Here is a 16,348-nt window from a genome sequence, read left to right as displayed (position 1 = left end):
TTTTGTCGGCCTGTGTAATCATGTACGCGCTTCGCTAATGTGTTGGTTGCTCCGCTTAGCACCTCAAAATCATACGACTAAATAAAGATAGCGGAAAAAACTTATAAACAAAAATGTTCACAAAAGAATGCTCTATAAAAAAGCTCTAAAGTATATTTTCCATAAAATCTATAAAAAAGAAGTTATTACGCTTTAAAACAATTGATCCCTTAATTTGTCGCGTAATTTTGTTTATAACTTTTTTATTATTAATTTTACAAAAAAAAGTTTTGAATGAAAGTTGTAGATAATATTATTATCTACAAAAAAGTATTTTACAAAATTTTCGTAACTTTCGAAATTCACGAGATAATCGCAAAAACTAGTTGCACCCTTATTTCCAAGATGGCGGCCGCGGGACACAACCCCCGACCCCGAAAACTCAAATTTAAGTTCACAGTGATGGGCTTTACATAATAAAACCATAAACTCGCATCCTCCTAAAATTATGAAGTTAAATGCTCTTTTGACTGGACTAGTACGGCAGTGTAGAATAAATGCAATATTTTACGAGAACCAAACGCTATGAATGGTTCAAAATCATGGTTTCCTTTTCTTATATGAACACGCAAACTTTAATTTCTATGACAGGTGTAGACGAGAGATTAGATTTCAACAGTTTCACTGATATTCACGAAAAAATATATATCGAAAATTCGAAGTCGATAATTAGTTATCCCGATACCTTTCGCAAGAAAACGTTTCCCTTTTCTTTCCAAGTGCGCTTCCGGTGAGTCGAGAAATAATATATTGCAAATTATTTTTTGATGTAAATATTTAAATTATTAATAGTGTACAATTTTTTTGGCAACTGATTCGAAATACACAGAGTATTAGTTATGCCACTTCATATTTGTGTTGTTTAAACTACTTAGTTACATTAGAAGCATAATTTTCCACCGCACTGGTTAAAGCGCGTGTTTTTCGTGGAAGGCGTGCGAAACTAATTCCATAAAATTTCGTGTATAAGGAATTAAAAACTATAAGGAAATGATTATATTTCGGTAGTCCTTAGCTTAGCAGGGTGTTAGCGTTAAATGGTAGTGTTTAATAAATACGGTTTTGACAATGAGAGTTATAACCGCGTGAGTAATTTGTTAAACTTTAAGAATCAATTTAAAACCGGAAAAAGGTGCCATGTAATATGTTATCCTTTCTAGATATATGACAAATCAAAATACGGCAACTACAAAAACATTTACCAACTAGCGTTTCTTTAACATAAAACATGGTGTTACAAATTCCAAATCCAAAGGTTTTTCCTGTATAAAAGTATGCCTCTCAATGTTGTGGGCATTTCATAAACAAAATTTAACATTTCATTCAATTTTATATTCAGAATAGTGACAATACAATTATTTACCAAAGCTGATTTTTGTCGCGTTTTCTGTGTTAACATTTTAGTTATTGAAATAATTAGCAAATATAGCCCTCTTCGCCAAACAATCAAATAATGTGTGGCCATATAGAAAGTTTAGCCAAAGTGGTATGCTTTGTCAGCAGTAGTTTAATTTATGAAACTATGGCTTTTGCCTTGCTTCATAAATGACGTTATCATATTACCATCGTTCCCATATCAAAATCGTTGGTCTATAATAATTATACTTGCCTTTCATTTCTTTTTAAGGTAATCGGTAAACGTTAAAATGAGGACCATAAACTCAAGCCAATGCGTGAAAATACCCAGGGGAATAAAAGCTTCAGTTAAAGCACGAATTGTAAAAATAACTGGAGCTCGTGGAAGTTTAGTTCGGAGTTTTAAACATTTAGCGTTGGACATGTATATGGTTAATAAACGTACGCTTAAAGTGGAAAAATGGTTCGGAGCAAAGAAGGAGTTGGCATCTGTCCGTACTGTTTGTAGCCATATTGAAAACATGATTAAAGGTAATCTTAATATTTTTGTAAATATTTTACATAAACTGTTTTATGATTATTTATTTATTTTTTGTGAAGGCGTAACATATGGATTTCAATATAAAATGCGTGCTGTCTATGCTCATTTCCCAATTAATTGTGTTACGTCTGAAAATAATACAGTTATTGAGATCCGGAATTTCCTTGGAGAAAAATACATTCGTCGTGTACAGATGGCTCCAGGAGTGACAGTAGTTAATTCCACTGCTCAAAAAGATGAACTGATTGTGGAAGGTAACGACATTGAGGCTGTGTCTGGGTCAGCAGCTTTAATCCAGCAATCTACAACAGTAAAGAACAAGGATATACGTAAATTTTTAGATGGTTTATATGTATCAGAAAAAACAACAGTTGTAAAACGGGAAGATTAAATTGATGCAAAATAAAGATCGTGCTAAATGCTACAGAATTTAAAGATAGGCGTATTTGACTCGTCACTTCTCTGTTCGCTGTTTTTAGGTTCTGCTCCTTCGACAAAAAATTTGTATGGGAAAGCATGTTACGGCAACCGGACAGAGGTGAATGAAATGAAAATAAAATGGGTAAAGTGAGATTAGTTGAATACTATCACAATCTTGCTTTTCGTCGACCTTTGACAAATCTTCCACATCGCCTGCTTTAGCAACAAATCAGCTGATTCCTTTAAATTCACTGCAAGCCTGTTAACGGTCTGGCTTTTGCCACGTCTAAATGATAGAGAAATAAACTGTGTGAGAAGAAATGTAGGCGAAAGTAGTGCTCGTGCTTGGTTGTACTTGTTGTATTAGTTTATCAAAACAGTGCCAATTATATGTCTATTTCCCTACTCTTCACGTTATTTAAATATATCATAAAAGTTTTGTTTTGCGGTCAAGTTAATAATCTACGACCAGCTTCTTATAATGGTGTATGCATGAAGTTACGAATTTTCTTACGTTAAAATTCAAATAATTCTCTTACAATAACTTCTGTGAGTTCGATCACTAGACAGTCAAATGACAAGGCACAATATAATGGCAACACACTTGCTTTACTTTATTTCCAACAACGGGAGTTCTCTGATGTAGGGTCTTAATTTGGAGATTCGGTAATAGGTAAGCACGTCAAACTCATCTCTGATGTGAGCAGACTCTGGGCAATCGTAAGGTGGCTTTCGAACCCGACGAAGCACAATAACAGCGTGGCATTGATTTCGTCCATACTCCATGGCCGATTGTTATCTAAATAAATAAATAAAATTCCTCGCCAGATCCTGCGATAGAGAACCATCGAAATGTTTTATTATTTGCAGGCTAAAATCGGGGGCTGTGCTTTCCATTTCTACCACGATATATTTGCTTATAATGTCTACGTGCGTGGACCGAATTTAAAAATTATAGCAGGCAAATGTAGTCACTATATCAGCCTTTTGATTTATATTACCTTTTATAAATTAAAATTAAGAATTAATAGCAATATTTAACTTTAAAAATGCATCTTTTATCTTTTTTGCATAAGCTTGAAAAAATGCCCTATTACAGACGCCTATTTCAATTAAATACAAACACAGAAAAGTAACAAAATCACTTATAAACATTCTTTATTAAATCAAGATTCAATTTAAAACTATTTGTACTAAATAATAGTCCAAATTCTATTATTACAAATGTTCTTCTAACCGTTTGTAATACCGTGTAGAATAAATTTGACGAGCGAACTGTCAAACGAACGATGAGAGAGAGAAATAAGAAAAACCCAGCAACCAAAAGGGAACAATTATTTTATTATTATTTATAGGGGCTCTTTCAAATATACATATATATTACAAAAACAAATATTTTTACAAATACTGAAAATTTGGAATACAAATCGCGCGAAGGAACGTTTTGCCAAATTGATTTTAGTTTATCTGTGTACACAACTTCGTCATAACGGTAGAAAAAAAATTTAATTGCTGCAAAAAAGTGGAAAAAATCTTTTCATCTAATTATTTTCAACACATTTAATATAAAATTTGTATGCATAATATATACAATTTTTAGTATTTAATTTTCCTTGTTCTATTCTCATATGAAATACGCAACATTAGAGGGAACGACGTACAATGAGGGAGTGGTTTGCTTTTAAAAAAGAAAACTTAAGAATGACTATTCTCAGGTGGCAATTCGTTTACGAGAGAACATATCGAGAAAATCGATTAAAAATCCCGGACTCACCCACCACTGATTGGTTCTTTATTCAGTCACTAATTGTTATTTTGAACCGTATATCAAAAATGCCTCTTAAGGATGTAAGGGTTGTGGAATTCGTCGGACTGGCACCAGGGCCGTTTTGTGGCAAAATTCTTGCCGACTTTGGTGCGTCAGTGCTGCGGGTTGATAAGGTAAGTGTATACACTGTTAAGGATATAGATACGGCGATAACGGTTCTAATTCGCTCGTGGCTATTTGCCTCAATATAGGTTATCAGGGAGCGTAATTCTCATTATTTCCAGTTTAAGTATTGCTAACATTTGCTGATATTGGCTTTTTTGTTATATATTCGCAAATAAATTCTGAACGGTCAAAGTACACAATTTCTTATATATGATATATTCGAACGACAATAGTAGAATGTATCGATAACAGTAGTGATTTGTTGTGAACAAATGCTGTAGTAAAGTATAGCGCTATTAGGCACCTGATAGCCATCGAAACATTATCCCAACAAACATTTAAGGTTGGAGAACGATCAGAAAACGTAATGTGTTTCTCAAAGATAGAAGGTTAGCATTCTGTGGCTAAGGCTTTTGGGTACAGTGGGATATCAGCGGAAGGTCCAAAGAAGAGAAGTGGAAAATTATTTCAATAAAATGCGGAATCATCATTTGAGCGAGTAGCCATAAATTTGACACTCGTTGTTATGAACTACTTCAGTAAGTGGCCAGAATTGTACGTTCTACCAAACTAAGATTTCAAAGCTTTGACATTAGTTGTGACTTTTATTTAGCAATCAGAATTATTGTAAGACGTTTTATTTTTATAAAAACGTAACCATTTCGTAACACTTTTATACTTCGGATATTAATAAACATCAAGACGCACGCCACAAATAGGAGGAGGAGCTCGGCCAAGCATCCAATATATATATATAATTTTGCGGCCGCCGTAGCCGAATGGGTTGGTGCGTGAATACCATTCGGAATTCACAGAGAGAACGTTGGTTCGAATCTCAGTGAAACACCAAAATTAAGAAAAACATTTTTCTTATTGCGGTCGTCCCTCGGCAGGCAATGGCAAACCTCCGAGTGTATTTCTGCCATGAAAAAGCTCCTCATAAAAAAATATCTGCCGTTCGGAGTCGGCTTGAAACTGTAGGTCCCTCCATTTGTTGAACAACATCAAGACGCACACCACAAATAGGAGGAGTAGCTCGGCCAAACACCCAAAAAGGGGGGACGCGCCAATTATATATATATATATATATAATCTTGTGTATTGTAGAAAAAAATTTAATTAAGAACTACGGCATCTCGATTCGACATGTGTTGCCGTCTTAGAGAAATACGAAATATGGGGAAACTTGTTAGCACTCTATCGCTGCCTTAGTACTGTACCAAAACCTATACTACTGGCGCCGCAATGTAATTCCATCTCTCGTTCTGGGTTATATGCATATAGATAATACTGGGTTATTTACTGATATAGGCATAAAGTCATTAAAATCATCTACAAGGTCCGGCACTCGAAGTGCAACCAATTGAAAAGGCCATAAATTTGGTTTGGAAAATTACTATCAAAGTAAAAAATGTGTTAATATATTACAAAATTAAGAATCAATTTACTTTTGCTCGATATGACCACCTTTTGCCTTGACTATGGCCTTGAGACGGTCCACAAACGAATCTGCCCGACTTGCAGGTATTTTGGCCCACTCGCGGATAATACCTTTTTTCAGCGCCTCGAGACTGGTGAATCTTTTAGTTCCGACCTTTCTCTCCAAAATGGTCCAAAGAGAATATTTCGTCGGATTCATATCTGGTGAACTTGAGAGTCATTGTGTGGACGTTTTGAAGTTCGGAACGTTGTTTTTTTAACCATTCTTGCTTCACTCGAGCTTTGTGAGACGGTGCCGAGTCCTGTTGAAACGTCCATGATCTGCCACTCAAATGTTTGTCTGCCCACCAGGCTGTTGTTGTTGTTGTAGCAGCATAAACATCTTTCTATCTTTTTGGGCGTTTACGAACTGCTCAATTCGAAAGTTTTTCCTGTCAGAAAAAAGAATGTTCGGAAATTTAGCGCTTTCGGCCAAGCGATGAAACTCCTTCGCTCTCTCAAGTCTGACTTGTTGCTGCTTTGATGTGAGATCATGCGGGAAGTTTTGTATAGTCTTAATGTGAGAGTCATTAGGCATTATGCCCGATCGAGTGAAAGCGTATTCTAAATAGTATATTTTGTCATACTAAAACTTACACTTGTCCAAATTAAAATTCAAGGTGAGGAACTTTAATCCGTAACTTTCGGCCCGGGGAACTTCAAGCTCCTACAACTGAACTGCAATGTACTCATGAGTAAGATTGACGAGATAATCGATTTCATAAGTCGACATGGAATGCCAATAGCTGCGGTCCCAGAGACAAAGCTGCATTCTAGCTTCTCCTTGATAACCTGAAGGGCTACAAGGTTCACAGAAAAAATTGCGAGCAAGACAATGGTGGGGGCCCAGCGTTTATAGTCTACCAAACTGTGCAGTATCGTCTCATTGACGAAGGCATCGACCGCAGGGACAGCATCTTAGAATGGTAAGGTACTAAGGTGACTTTAATGTAAACCATTATTTCTGGCACTCAAGCCTGCCAAACAATCGTAGGGATAACTTTTGGCAGAGCAGGTAGATGATTCGACTTTCTGTACAGTAAACGAATACGCCACAACCAGGGCAGTGGGCATTTGCAGCAGCTCGCCTGACCAAACAATTCCTAGCGCTGGTCTGATCAATAGCGGCGACCTGGCGACCTATACTATCTCTGGCATCGGCCCATTTTCGTCTTAATTGAGATCCCTGCATACTTTTTTTTTTGGAAGGAGGTTGAAATCAAAATGTCAGAAAACTCTCAAAGATGCCGTCACACCAATGGTACGTTGGGCACGCTCCCACTAATACTATAACAATCCTGCGCCTCAGCTAATTCTACCCTGGGACCACAAAAGTATAACTTCTGGGTACAGCCGTGTTTATGTCCGAAGACACCTGCATCCAGGTTCCTCTCCTGCAGGCATATGAAGGCTATACACCGTCGATAGTCCCAATTACTCCCACTGTGTTTATAGGTGGTTCCAAAGTAAAAAAGACATGGGGAAACTTTCAGTAGAGGACACATTCGTTGCTCTTCCCATCCAAACCGATGTGCGTGCAGGCGAACGCGCATTCCGCAAGGTGATCACTGCTGCTTTCGAACTCGGGCACTATCGGTGCGTAGAATTGAGCCTTAAAGTACGTTCACATATGCATTAATTACCAATAAATTCACAAAATTAATCTACCCGTTCACATATGGCAGATTACTTGCAAAATTAACAATCAGCTGTCAATACTGTTGTGAAAGGTTTTTCGTCATAGAAATTATTTTGGTGGAATACTTCGGTGTTTTTGTTTTATTTAATTATTATTAACGATATGAAGAAAATACAAGGAAAAGATATAGATAATTTAATTCCGAAATTGTATTCTTTAATTAGCAAACATACATATGAACTTCATAGCTATCAAAAAGGTTGATAACTCATCATATGGAGACGCTCTGCCCTTTTTTTTGCAAGAACTTTTGCTATCATAGAATAAACAATTTCTAGTGCGGGTTAAGGTGAAATTGCGGTAGCTAGTATAAAAAATCGAATTACCTTGTGTTTCTGCTTGATTGGAGAATAAAAAAGGCTAACTATATAACGGCATTAGATCTTCTGCAAAAATGCTTTGATGACATACGTCTTATCTTTCAGGCAAACATCTAGAAGATATTCGGATGGACATGAAAGTCGACCCCGTTGGCAAGCTGCAGGTGCAAATTTCCCATGGCATCATAGAGAAACTGTTGGTCCATCAGCTGAATAAACTGAGCCCGTGCATTTATAGGGAATCGTTGTCGAGTACTTTAAAGCGTAGTACAAGTAGAGAAGCTCAAGCCGTTCAAGTTGCTGAAATGTATAAATCTTGAAAACAAATTAAGGAAAATATTTTGTTGCTTTGAGCATTGCCTCACTTCGGCCATTGTCTCTATTTGGAAAGAAAATAGTTCAAGCCCTGTGTTATGGATAAACCTAAACTGGGAGATAGTGGTTCACCAAATTATGGCAATACATATTAACCAACTCCGAAATTTCATCGCAAATAACACCAATCGGTAGAACATTGATTGACAGATTTGTCATACTTTTACAGATTTTACGTGGATAAGTTTAAAGTTTTGGTTACGGAAGAAATAATTAAAGCCTATCCATGTTAATATCATATCATTGAACATCATGGGTTTACTTCTATTGGCAAATAGACTAGGGAATCCACAGAGTCAAGAAATAAAGACATATAAAGTTGTCCGTTGTGCCATACTAGAAAAGTGACCCGAGTATTGACTAATAGACTCTTATTAAACAGAGATTTGTAAGACCCGTTCGTATCTAGTTTAGTAAAATTATCTGTTAAAAAATGTATTTCATCAAATCGATATTTTCTATTCTTCTAACATCTTTCATGAGCATAAATACTGAACAATGAATACTAGATTCAATAATTTAAAAAATAATTAAATTAATAAATTGAAAATACAATAACTATTGGTTTATCGACGGTTTGAATGACTTCAAATTCTATTTTCACCAGGCCAGCACTTTTCATGAAAGATCTAAATTATTAGCATGAAGGATACATATATACATTTTTTAATAATGCAAATTAAGATGGAGAAGGTATTGATCCTGGGACAAATATAAGCCTATAAGTACTTATACTTTTTTTTTAATAATTTTAGGTTTGGGAAACTAATTTCGATGTGTTACAATGCGGAAAAAGTACTCTAAGGATTAATATAAAGGAAGCTGAGGGACGTGAACTTGCTCGCAGACTTGTTCTAACTCATGATGTTTTAATTGATCCGTTTCGACCTGGAGTCATGGAAAATATTGGCCTTGGACCAGATGACTTGTGTAAGGAAAACCCAAGGTTAATTTACGCCCGTTTAACAGGATTTGGCCAATATGGACCCTTAGCCAAGCGAGCCGGACATGACATTAACTACCTTGCTATTTCTGGTGTGCTCTCTATGCTCCGCTCTCAAAATAACAAGCCAACACCACCTATTAATATTTTAGCAGATTTTGCTGGCGGAGGTTTAAGTTGTGCTTTAGGAATTTGTTTAGCACTTCTAGAACGCCATCGTTCTGGGTGTGGACAAATAATTGATGCTTCCATGTGTGAGGGTGTTGCTTACTTATCCTCATGGTTGTTTTTGTCTCGTTCCCTTCCCATCTGGGGAAACTCTGCAGGACAAAACATGTTAGATGGAGGAGCTTTCTTTTATGATTCATACGAAACAAAAGACGGTAAATACATGTCTGTAGGAGCATTGGAACCACAGTTCTTCAATACATTTAAACAAAAATTGGGATTGCCTGAACTTACTCAGTATCCTGAAAATCAATCCCAGAAAGAAAGTGCCAGAGATGCAGTAAAGAAAGCTTTTCTAGAAAAAACACAAGCTCATTGGTGTAAAATATTTGAAAACGTCGACGCTTGTGTTTTCCCAGTTGTTGAATGGGAAGAAGTAGCAACTTACAATCACAATAAATTGAGATCAAACTTTCAAGAATTGAATAATGAACTAGCGCCTGTGCCATCACCTATCCTGAGTAGAACTCCTGGAAGTCTAAAAAGTAAATATAAAAATTCTAGCGCCGCACAATTTTTTAAAAATATTGGTTTAAGTAACGATGCTTCAAACGAAATGGTCGAGAATGGCGAAATTTTATTTACCAACTGTAATGCTAAGCTGTGAGTGCTTCTTTTGACATAAAATATGAAGAAATCCCTGTGCAAACTACTTTTTCGAAAAACATATATGTAATCGAAAAAGCAGTTCTAATGCATTATATAGTTAAGTTAATTGTAATGCAAGTGGTTGCATACGTATCCACATAAAAAAAGCAGAGACGCTTCGATTATTCAGAAATTCTCGGTAAATTACAGAAAATGTGTTGCAGTGCAATTTAAGCCTTAACCTGTTAAGTAATTATGTCGTATATGTGCGTCAATTTCAAAAGTTCATTTTTTAGTTAATGTCGTATATGTGCATGACGCCGAAAAAGGAAATTGCATTAGCTATGAAATTTAAAGTTAAGCAAAAAACGAAAATTTCCCTGTTTTTTGGCATTATAAAGTAAGCATGAACACTGAATTTCCTGATAATCGTTATCATAATCGCTCAGCCAACGCGCACGGTGAATCCAATATTTGGTTGAAAACTGGTTTTGCATCGACAGTCCATCGCTTGAAAGTAATTCAGCACAGTAAATCGAGCTGTCTAAGAAAAACTAATCGCTTAACAGGTTAAATAAGCATTATTCGTTATTTACAATGAAGTGAAGCTATGTATTCCAAACTACATTTCGGTTAATATAAACCCCATAATTTTATGTTATTGAGAATGTTAATTTCGTTAGTACGCAAATATGGGCGTTTTCTACAATGTATGTACACAATGTAAAAGTATCGCATCAATACTGTATGCGGTTTTTGTATCTATACTTTGCATCAGTAAATTATTGATACCTTGTAAAGTTATGCCTTGCAACCCTATTGACGTTTTGGAACATTTCATTTTACTTTGAATAATAAAAATTAAATAGTAAAAAAAAATAATCTTATAATGATAAGAACAATTTCATTAAAACTTACCTTTTCTTCGTTTTCCGCCATTTTTTCCTTTGTACATGTACACATATTGCACCAGCTTTTTTGCTGATGCTTTCGTTACTTTTTGTTGCGTATCGCGAACATGAACGATACTTTTAGGAACACGATACATCGTCAAAGATTTCACGGTTGCGTTTAGGATAATCCTACTTTTTTTTTGGCGCCCTATTCCTGTGCAGGTAAGTATGGTATATAGGTGATTTTTGCAAGTATGCGTTCGTTAACGCAAAAACAATCACTGCCGCAATTATTACACACTCACCTGGTTTTTTGCTTTCAAATCAGTGTTAAGTAAAAAATATATTTGGAGTACAGACATGTGTATGTGTATGTCGCCTAATTTACGGCAAACTCTGACATCGGTTTCTGCTGATAATATTCTTTTTTGGCTCAATAGTGTGGATGAGTAAAAGAATGTGTGAATAAGCAAAAGTGTCACAAGTTTTAAGAAAAACACAAACCAAGAAATAAGTACATAGAAATGTAATAGAAAGAAGGCAGGTAATAAAATTTCTTAATTGCTGTAAATTTTAAAATACAATATATTTATAGGCTATGTTCAGAAACGCATTATAATGCGCAGTACTTGCAGCGCTGGCAGCACTGTCAATGTGACAATTCATGCAACTGATAGATTTGTTGAAAAATTGCAAATAGATTTGTTGCATTTATGAACGCGCTGTGCAGTAAAATGGAATTGTTACTAAGTTCGGTCATGGACGATGTATGTGAGGAAAAACCCGATAGTCTCTTATTAAATTTAAGAAAAAAAAAACGTGTAAAGCTTAAAAGAAGGACATATCTTGTCAAAAGTTTAAAATCAAAACGGAAAATACCCAAAAATAAGTCTTTTTTAAGCCATGATGTTGATTCTCTACCGGATGTATTGTTTCTTTTTTTTATTCGCTTATATGTGATGAGTAAATTAGAAAATTTTCCTGGGCGATGCTTCTATCTATTTTAAAATCTTTATTAACTTTTTTTACTTCATCTACGACCTTAGCCCAGAGCACGCTCTTTTTCCTCCTTCCCGACGTGAACTCGTTCTCCATGCTCAGTTGGACTCTGAGCAGTAATTTTATCTCCGATGTACTAAAGTAATCACTAAAACCAAGAAAAGTATAATAAAATAAAGTTTAAATATCGTATTTTTCATCAATTTTTGTATTAAAAGCTAAAATAAATAATTAAATACCCACTTTTCATCAGACATTGTACTAACGTATTTATTGGCAGTGTGAAAATTTTTGCTGCAAATAATGCACGACTTTTGATACAAAAATTACGTTTAAGAACGCGTTGCATTTGCAGTACTGCCATATTTGCATTTTTGAACGCACTGCTCACCCTGAAATGGTATGTTGCGCATTATAATGCATTGTTGAACATACCCATACTCTGTATTTATAATACTCATAATTGTTTGTGTTTTCCGGGTAATTTCTGAAAGTTCTTCCACTTATACAAAACTACGGTAATCCTTAGTGTCATAGCATATAGTAACGCGAATGTTCCCGAAACGACTAGCAATCAAGAATGGTAGAATAGAAGATTGCACCTTCCAAATTCACCGAGTCGTGAGAGTCCATCAATAAACAAACAAAAGGAGGGGGAATTACTTGTTTGTGAAGAAGAAGAGTAAGCAATGGAAACAACCAAACACAAGAGGAACGGTATGCTAGACAGGGCTAGTATAAGTTTTCAAATTATAATTAATTTGATGTTTTTAAAAAATAATTAGAGTTTTTAGCTCTTCTTTATTTCACTTCAAACTTCTGACTGACTGTACACTTTCAATACTTTCTTATTACAACTTATTTACCTAATTAAACTTATTAGTAAATACGATTCGAATACGTTTGCATTTCCGTTGGTAAATACGATACGAATACCTTTGCATTTCCGGCACGCTTTATTATGTTATGTTGACCTAATGTCTGCTTATAATTTTGTTAGTATCGAGTTCACTCGAATTCTATGGGAAAGAATAAATTGAATTTGAATTTTACTGGTGTTAACTTATACTGGACCACAGCCCGTGGTCAGGAAAAATCCAAGTCATTCCGGTAACGTTGAACCAGCTGCCATGCGAATGTGAGGGGACACGTGACTGCGTTGCCCTCTGCTGTAGAGCTTCTCACCCGCAACCGACCCCTGTGGCGCGCCGGTCTACTACCATTAGGCCGCAACAACAACTGCGGAATACTAAGCAGGACCAACGCAGACAACCTTACGTCGTAACCTTCACCCCCCTCTTTACGCCTAAACTCCGGAGGGGATTCAAGCTTCTCCAACTAAACTACAACGGACTCATGAGCAAGATAGACGAGATAGTCGCCTTATGAGCCGACATGGAATCAAAACAGCTGCGGCCCAACTGACGAAACTGCACGCTAGCTCCTCTCTAATTACCAGGGATGGCTATAATGCACACAGAAAGGATTGCAAGCGAGATAACAGTGGAGGCCTAGGGCTAATAGTCTACCAAACTGTGCAGTATCGTCTCATTGACGAAGGCATCGACCACAAGGGCAGCACTGTAGAATGCTAAGGTACTGCTATCTGGATATCACCGTTAAATTGGTGCGCTTATCAGTGGTGAAAGCCGATTGGTAACAGGTTACTTTAATGCGTATCACGATCTTCGGCACTCAAGTTTTCCAAACGGTCGTTGAGGACAGCACTTGGCAGAGCAGATAGACTCGATTTGGACATTCGGCAACTGGTCACCCAACATAAGGGGACTAAATGGAAAAGTATTTGAATACTGCAACTTCACCTCTAGTGTGAGTAAGCTCTGGTCCATCATAAGGTACTGTCGAACCCGACGAAGCACAACGCCAAGGTGGATATCACCTTCAACGGTTGCAGTTCGTCGGACTCGAAGAGATGCGTGAAGCTTCAGTTTCTGATAGGGTATTACCGCAGGTCCCACCGATGCAGACACCTGCTTGAGCCTGAGCGGCCTCTCGTGTACGTCACAAAACCGGTAGAATACTCAAGACCGAAAGGGACGTTTTCTGAAACAGTGTCTTTTGTACTGAAACAGGAAACAATAGCTCTATGGAGCAAATCAGTTCGCAAAGTCTATTAACCCAGTTTGAAGAGCTTACCGCTTTGGAAGGAACAATAAGGGGAATACCGACGACACAGCAGTTCGAGCATAAAGTGTTACAACTGCGGTAAGGCCGGACATACCTGAAGCAATTGCAGTATATCACGCAGCCCACCGAAGATGAACCCAGGTGGAAGAAAGCGATGTGCAGAGACTGACAATGTCGCTCCCAATACACAGCTCTACGGTGCGAGAACTGGTTTCCACAAATGTATGCTCCACAGCCTCTTTCTCGTAAATTGGACAGAAAAGCAACATCTTGACGATAAGAGAACTGTAAATGGTCGATTCTTACTCTGGACCCACGTGCAACGAACTCGATCATCCTGGCAGGCTTGGTAAACGCTAATGTGAAATTCAGAAGGCTACAAGTTTCATATAGCTACAGAAGAGAGAGCTACGACTTCCGGAAAGGTCGTTCACACATTTTTATTGGCTTAAACCACGGATGAAGTCATAATTAGCGTAAATTTCATCCCGCTCCACGGTTTTACTTTGGATTTGGATTTCGAGTCAAAATATGGAGATACCTTTAAGCGCCGGGTATGAGCAACGTACAATCCAGGAAGGCAACCCTAAGTCAGTGTCAAGGGATTCTGTCAAAATTTGAAGATAATGTAGAAGAAGGCTGTGGGACACGTGAAGTATTGGTCATAGAAGCTGCTAAGGAGACGGCGAACATAATTATTGAAAGAACACTAGTAAAGACTGGAAAAGACAAGAGGGTTCCAGTAAGGCTCCTAAAAAATTTCAAGTTACCAGTTATTTTAGATAAAAGAGCTGTAATTGGGAAATGTCGGGCTATAGAAGCCATAGTAACCTACGATGGATCACAACAGGAAAGTGAAAAATTCCAGAAAGCAAACCCCTGACTTCATTAGGTCTTGGTTGCGACTGATTCTAAAGAAATGCGAGTTGTTTAAAACAGAAGCAAAGTACCTTGGACATAAAGTGACAATTGAAGGCGTCAAGACAGACGAAGAGAAAATACGCACAGTAAAAGAGTGGCTACGACTAAGAAGTGTGCGAAGTTTCCTAGGTCTGTGCACATGTTACCGTGGTTTTCTTCCAGGATTCGCACATGTTGCCGGGAGTCTCCATAAGCTCACTAAAAATAATTACGCTTTTGTGTGGCACAACGTACATAAGTCGTCTTCGTCTAACTCATATTGCGGTAGACCAAGAAAGCGAGCACTGTATCGCTATCTGCTGTCGCCATCAAGGCTAATTCATGTTTTTGTTTTGTCGGTACATTTGCACGTTTAATATAAATTAGCAAATCATTTAAAATATGTCTTTGCATTTCAATTAAAACTAATTTTTTTACTTGTAAGCGTCGGCAAACAAAAACGCACAAAACCGCATTTGGAGGTATTATTATAATTCGTGCCTCCCAATTTAACAAGCGGCACTTACGGCACATGCATTCAAGGTGGTGGCACTATGTCAACAACAACGTTTTGCACGTTTGATTATCACGTCAAAGTAGAAAGCAAAGAATGAATTCGCATTTTTCATGCTGTGCTGTCTGCCGCATGACCACGGCGAAAGAAAAACAGCAAATTTGCTAATTTACCGATACCATCTTTAGTAGATTCCCATTGGCCATTTTGATTAGTTTCTTTAATTTAAAAATCAAATCACAAATTATAAAATCTGAATATTTATAAACAAATAACTTCTCTTCATTTTGTTGGTTTATTTGAAGAGTCTTAACACATATGAATTCAAAATTAGTAATTAGTAACAAATCAAGTAACCGAAAGCGTTCTCTACTACTCTCCTAGACTTGCAAAGTTATTAATTAAAAATCTTTTCTTTACATCTGGCCGTTAGTTGTAAAGCCGAATAGACAATACAATACAATATAAACTCCTGTGGTCAATGAGGGCTAATAAAACCATTCAGTACCAACCCTTATAGTTATAATAGTCTACACCATCACTGATTGAGGGTCTTATTTCAATCTATCTGAAGGTAGTTAAATTTATTTGAGATCTTTCAACATTAGTCAAATTATACACACTTACCGACAGCACCCAAACATTGTGGAAATCCAATTTTCACAAATCCCTCAACACATTCTTCAATTTTTTCTTGGGTAAGAAATCTATTGGACAAATACTTAGGAGCGAGCTTATCCTAGACCGCTGAGCAAAAATCATGTAAAATATTTCATAAGCTTCCTTTTGATACACCGAACAGTCTGCCGATCACCCTGTAATCAGCTGAGGAACCAAGGGCATATAAAGCAATCGCGATACGTTTGTGTAAAGGGATGCAGTTTTCCTAAACATTGTATCAGTTTTTGCAATGGACGTGCCTTCGTTACATAAAAAGGCGAAGGAATCCCGGCTAATCCTAAAGCGCTGGATG

The 16,348-nt window shown here is 36.9% G+C and overlaps 2 protein-coding genes across 5 annotated transcripts; both read left to right on the top strand.

The window, feature by feature from the left end:
* The first annotated feature begins 700 nt into the window (after positions 1–700).
* On the top strand, positions 701–2,371 carry LOC129248451 (60S ribosomal protein L9). 2 transcript variants are annotated; one of them, XM_054888004.1, is made up of 3 exons: positions 701–769; positions 1,667–1,926; positions 1,996–2,371. In XM_054888004.1, exons 2-3 carry the CDS (start codon positions 1,686–1,688, stop codon positions 2,325–2,327), a joined length of 573 nt encoding a protein of 190 aa, XP_054743979.1. In that variant the 5' UTR covers positions 701–769; positions 1,667–1,685; the 3' UTR covers positions 2,328–2,371. The 2 variants fall into 2 exon arrangements, with proteins under 2 accessions (XP_054743979.1, XP_054743980.1); XM_054888005.1 differs by lacking the exon at positions 701–769 and adding an exon at positions 785–808.
* Positions 2,372–3,991: 1,620 nt separating this feature from the next.
* Positions 3,992–10,670, top strand: LOC129247839 (alpha-methylacyl-CoA racemase). 3 transcript variants are annotated; one of them, XM_054887177.1, is made up of 3 exons: positions 3,992–4,297; positions 8,770–8,855; positions 8,918–10,670. In XM_054887177.1, exons 2-3 carry the CDS (start codon positions 8,805–8,807, stop codon positions 9,938–9,940), a joined length of 1,074 nt encoding a protein of 357 aa, XP_054743152.1. In that variant the 5' UTR covers positions 3,992–4,297; positions 8,770–8,804; the 3' UTR covers positions 9,941–10,670. The 3 variants fall into 3 exon arrangements, with proteins under 3 accessions (XP_054743152.1, XP_054743151.1, XP_054743153.1); XM_054887178.1 differs by lacking the exon at positions 3,992–4,297 and adding an exon at positions 4,350–4,828; XM_054887176.1 differs by lacking the exon at positions 8,770–8,855 and having other exon boundaries at positions 3,993–4,297.
* Positions 10,671–16,348: the final 5,678 nt, after the last annotated feature.

The sequence above is a fragment of the Anastrepha obliqua genome, chromosome 5 (assembly GCF_027943255.1).
Source record: "Anastrepha obliqua isolate idAnaObli1 chromosome 5, idAnaObli1_1.0, whole genome shotgun sequence".
Lineage (NCBI taxonomy): Eukaryota > Metazoa > Arthropoda > Insecta > Diptera > Tephritidae > Anastrepha > Anastrepha obliqua.
This window is presented reverse-complemented; position numbering and strand designations above follow the sequence as displayed.